The sequence below is a fragment of the Corylus avellana genome, chromosome ca7 (assembly GCF_901000735.1).
Source record: "Corylus avellana chromosome ca7, CavTom2PMs-1.0".
NCBI classification, from domain to species: Eukaryota; Viridiplantae; Streptophyta; class Magnoliopsida; order Fagales; family Betulaceae; genus Corylus; species Corylus avellana.
In genome coordinates this window covers 26,718,460-26,723,831 of record NC_081547.1, presented here as the reverse complement: position 1 = coordinate 26,723,831, position 5,372 = coordinate 26,718,460, and the positions used below count along the sequence as shown (strand labels likewise).

At 35.4% G+C, this 5,372-nt stretch overlaps 1 protein-coding gene and 1 long non-coding RNA gene across 2 annotated transcripts in view; both read right to left on the bottom strand.

Annotated features, from left to right (window-relative positions):
• Positions 1 to 640, bottom strand: part of LOC132188071 (uncharacterized) — a 1,594-nt gene extending 954 nt beyond the window's left edge. Inside the window, exon 1 of the mRNA XM_059602481.1 lies at positions 5 to 640. Coding sequence (XP_059458464.1) covers positions 5 to 640 — 636 coding nt within the window. The remainder of the gene's footprint in view (positions 1 to 4) is intronic.
• Positions 641 to 1,894: 1,254 nt separating this feature from the next.
• LOC132186160 (uncharacterized) lies at positions 1,895 to 5,366 on the bottom strand. Its single transcript, XR_009440722.1, has 3 exons — positions 5,124 to 5,366; positions 3,018 to 3,198; positions 1,895 to 2,109 (listed from the first exon to the last, which is right to left on the bottom strand). It is a non-coding gene; the product is annotated as an uncharacterized LOC132186160 (long non-coding RNA).
• Positions 5,367 to 5,372: the final 6 nt, after the last annotated feature.

The window sequence follows — 5,372 nt, the reverse complement described above, 5'->3', positions numbered from 1 at the left end:
ATACCTCATCCATACCAACATCGACCACTTTCTCCTCAAGATCCCTTATATCGACATTAAACTGGGAAAGCAGAGTGACAAGAGCGTTGGAAGACAAGGGCTTTACCTCCAGATCATCCATCACCATGTACGTAACCGTCCCTCTCACGTAACCCTCCTCACTAGTGGAGAATGCCCTTATTGCGCTTGGGGAGTCTATGGATGATACTAACAAGTTCTTTCTAGTTCCGCACGAACCACAATTTGTGCTATCGTTATCAGCGATGTAACTCAAACAAGTACTACTGGATGTGTTCGAACTTGAACATTTATACAATCGATGGAATGTTGAGCCAACGTTTGGCAATAGGAGAGTGGGGGGTTTAGCACCAGGCATGAATACTTTGGGTTCTAACAGGAAGCTTTTGTCTTTGTATGGTTGGATGTGAGTAACACTCATATTTTCAATGCTCCGGTAAAGGCTTTGCAAACTGCCTACCGTGACGTTACCCTCTTTCAGAAGCCGAAAGACAACTCCTACCGGCAGAGTGAAAATGCTAAAGAGGAAATCAACAAATTCCTTTTCTACTTCAGCATAGAGCACCCGTTGTTGGCTTCCCTTCTCTATGAAAAGCTTCAGGCTTACCTCTTTTGCTGCCATTTTAGGTATGTGAATGCTAATTAAAGAGGATTCCGTCCAGTAAGTGCCCTCAATTGTCTTGGCTGTTACCCTTTTTATAGTCTTTTGGCTGTACGGAATGGAATTCACTCTTGGTTTGCAGTCACCATTCCATGAACCTTCGGGACTTGGAACAGCAAATCAACAGTCCATTTGCTGCAATGGGACTGTTGATTTCCTCAATGGAAAATCCTTTCAACTTTGTTTGGGCACAAATTAGTGAGAGATTTATGAATAGTAATAACTAGGGAAAAATATAATTTAGCTCCCAAAATTATTAGTTATTTTCATTTTAACCCTCTAATGTTCAAAAAATAATAAAGTAGTCTCTCAAAGTACCAAATAATTGTAATTTAGCCACTCCGTTAGTCATTACCATCAAATAGGATGGAAAAATAAAAAATACGTCGTTGTGACAAGGTTAAGTTATTAAAATGCTATTTTGAAAAGAAAAAAAATCAATTTAAAAAATGTCCCCCAAAACGACATCGTTTTGAGGGGAAAAAAAAAATTCCAAAAAGGCAATTGAGTAATTGAACCTTGCCAAATCGACTTAGTTTTAATTTTACATCCTATTTGATGGTAATGACTAACGGAGCAGCTAAATTGCAACTGTTCAGTAGTTTGAAGGACTACTTTATCACTTTTTGAACATTAGGGAGTAAAAACGAAAACATCTGATAGTTTTGGGAGCTAAATTATATTTTTCCCTAATAACTACTTCAAGCAATTGAAGACGCCAATTGTAGTTTGCGACACATTTTGCTGCAAGGGACGGTTAATTTTCTCCAAACAAGACGGTAATTCTTTAATTTGGGGAAGCCTTTTTTCATGAATGGGAACGTAAACTAGCAATACAATAAAGGCACAACCATTGTAAATCAAATCTCGAGGCACCTTTGTCAATGATTTTTAAATTACATTTTTTATTTGAAAAAGTATTTTACCATGACATAAAAATAAAGCCTAAACAAAAAATAAAAGCAAGAATAAAATGCGTAAAGAAAGACAGCCGGAATTCCCAAGTGAATCAGTATTCGTTGGAGTCAAAAAGGGTAAGGAAATTTTGAGGCTTTAAGGTAAAACCCAAAAAAAAAAAATGGTGTTTTACATGAGCCAAAGGGTAAGGAAACTCTGTACAGCAACAACATTTCTTCACTCCTTTATGAGGCATAACATTAATTGTGATACCTTAAACATTTGAACATTGCATTAAGGAATTTAAAGGGAAAAATATAAAGAACGAATAAGATTAACCAACAAAAGAAAGTATCAACGAATCTATTATTCCGCTATGGCCCTCAGATTGTTTCTAATTGCGAATATACAAGAAAATTCAGTTTGTCAGATTTGATGATTCATTGTGCAAGAAAATGTGTTACTAGAGAGTGAAGGTGTTACAGCACTGTACAACCAAGTGAAGAGCCACAGAGAACTTTCAAATCAGCCTCCTGCAAATGAGAAACAAGGAATAAATGAAAATCTCTTTTGACAAGGAAAAATAAATAAATAAACAAATAAAAGTGCTCTTGACATTGCCCCCCCCCCCAAAAAAAAAAAAAAAACCAACGAGACAAAAAAATAGTTGTTGCTCATGAAGTAAATGAACTTCATCAAAAAGCCAAATGGCACACCCAAGTACTGTTCCAATCAGTGTCATCATGTTTAACTTCTGTACTTCCTTTTGCCTCATTTACCCAAGGATCCAAACGAAGACCTCAAAAGCCATGATTGTACACCAAGCTTTCTGCTGGTTCTCTGGCTATTGATTGTCTTTGCGAGCATGATCTTTCAACAACACTAGCCAAGACATTAATCATGACCCTTCAAAATGCCATTTGATGAGCAAAAGAGAGAGACAACTATTTCAAACACAAATTCTCAATAGTACATTGATGAAGCAGGTGTGAAATAGTTGAAAATACAATTGCATGTTGCAGCAGGTCAAGTAGCAAAAGCTTAAATTTCAACCTCTTACGACTGTTTCATGGATGTGATGGAACATTATTACTACGTGATATGCCTAATATATATTCTTAGCAGAAGATTAACAAAAATAAAAATTGGGGGTCCTTCGGGAACTACAAAAGTATTTCCGAATAGCTTTCCCACCTACGATCCAAAACTAAGGTATCTTCCTTTAGTTATATATGAATAGTTGTTCCTGGCAAATTAAGCATCTTGCTTCCTTGAATTTAGGAGGTTGTTAGGAATGCGTGGTCTAAGCAGAATAATCTCCAAGAAAACCTACTTTCCCTATTTTTTTCCCTATTATAACAAAAAGAATACCCCATAGCATGTTCTGGTAACGAGAAGAAATGTATTTAGGTTAATGATACTTGGACAAATAGAATATTACCTCGCTGGTTTTTGCAAGGGAAAGTTCAATATGATGCCTGAGAAAGTTGAAGTGCAATTAAGCCAACCAAAGAAACAGAGAAAGATTTTAAGGCACTGGATTCCAGAATCTTTTTGCATTGCCACTACAACGAACTCAGCAATGCAAGAAGCTCTATTGGCTCTTCATCTTCTTTAACAATCTGTTCCAACACCAATATTCAAATTAGAAGATCTATTAGTCACTGAAAGAATGCTTCAGCATGGATTTTGCCTGCTTCCACCAGCACAATATAGAGATAAAGAAACAAAATGGCTTAAAAAATGTTACGATATGGAATGCAAATGGAAACAATAAAAGCACAAAGGATTTCTCTTTTTGGTAAGTTCGACTAGAAATGTGCTGTAGGTGAAAATGTTGTTGTAATTAAAAATTAACATGCTACTGCTAAGTAACCATAGTTATTAAGCTGTCTCTGAAAACTGAGGAGATGAAGCAAAAAGCCCCAAGATTTTCGTAAATGGCAGAAAAATTAATATAAAACATATAAATGGATAAAATAAAAGGAAACAGAAAAGAAACTGTAAGTGAACCATGTGGCAGAATCAAATTTCACAAGACGAGAAGATTTTCTTGTGCATTTCAGGATGCTCCCTGCGTTGCAAAAGCCTTTTCGTTCACATTTCCATTCGCAATCCCATTCCAATGACCAACAAAGAGTAAATTTCTTCAATTACAAGTTTAACAAAAGTTTCATTCTTATTGCCACAGTTCAACCAACTTATGGACAATAAAACACAAGCATCATATGAACTGTGTGGATATGAGAGGGAGAGGAGGAAAGTGGGGCATAGACAGAAAGGAAGAAGAAAAAGAAGTAGGAGAAGATAAAGACAAAGAAACTATGGGCTGAGTCGTGCACTCCACTATTGGAGTACTTGGGTTTCAGTCTCAGTGAATAATGTCTTCTTGACAAGAGAAACTGAGAAATCATACCACGTGTACGATTCAAAAGCAACATGAAATCACCTTTCATTTAAATAATTAGTTTTTTATATTATAGACATGAGCCAAAATAAGTAGATTATTTTAACACATAATTCACAATATATATATATATATATATATATATATATATATATATAAGAAATTATTCAAAAAGCAAGAGCTTAATAAGTACCACCTGTTTCGCCTAAACCGAAAACCATGCTAAAATTAATAACCAATCCTCCTACCGCCATAACACCAACGGACTCTAATTTGAGTACTTGAATATGAAGAGGTATTCTCATTTTTACCTTTTACTTTCCTGACAAAGGCACATAGGCAAGAATTATATGATAGAATGACCATGGACTAAAGCATCATTTGCTCAAACCATAGTTAAGTTGACACTGGACACAAACTGACATACCAAGTTCTAAAATTACACCAAAATACAGACATTTAGTTACCTTTAAAACTCACAATCACATGGTCCACTCCTTTTCTGAAGCCGACATGAGAGATCATATTGGAGAGAAACTAAACCCCTAACCTCTAGAAATCTTTACTACACTTCATGCATGTGTTATCTAGCCCATTTAAAAAGTGACTTGGGGCTTGAACTAGCTTACAAGTCAGATATTTCTTCTCCAACACTAGGCTTACAAAGGTTTGAGCCCCAATGGGCCTGAACCCTGAAATATTTCCCCGCAAACCAATCACAATGGCTTTTACCAGGATGCAAGCAAGGGTCAGTCCATAGGTTAAAAGATAATTTATTAGTGACAAATTGATTACTCATAATAATAAATCTCATTCAAATCATATAGTGCCATTTTGAAGTATCGATTCTGTGATGTCATTTAAAAAATATCCCAACACTTCAAACCAATATTTCCTTTAAAGTTAAAAACATGTTACTCTATATCTTTTTTGTTTCAAATATAACTTATTTTAATGCATAATTAGATTTGAGCCACAAACCAAATCAGCTTTTTACCGTGAAACGTCAAAAATTTAGACAGTAAGAGACTAAATCATACAAGAAGACATAGAGCTAGCCTTAAAAATTGTAGTCATGTAGAGAATGATAAAACTTATACACACAAAACAATAATAATAAAATACGTGAAGATTACATACCTTGACAGCCGTGTCTTTCGGAAGACCCATTTGGGCAAGAGCAGCACGACCAACTTGATTCCAATCGTTCTCTTTTAGATCATTTAACTCTTTGTTACTATCTAATCGAATTTGATTTTCATCATGATCAAAAGACCTTCCTACCCAAAAATATAATATCCTATTCTCATTTTTGCCTACACCTGGAGAGAAAACAGCAAATGCATCTTTGGAATTCATATCAGCCGCCTCAAATGTTGCAATTTTCTC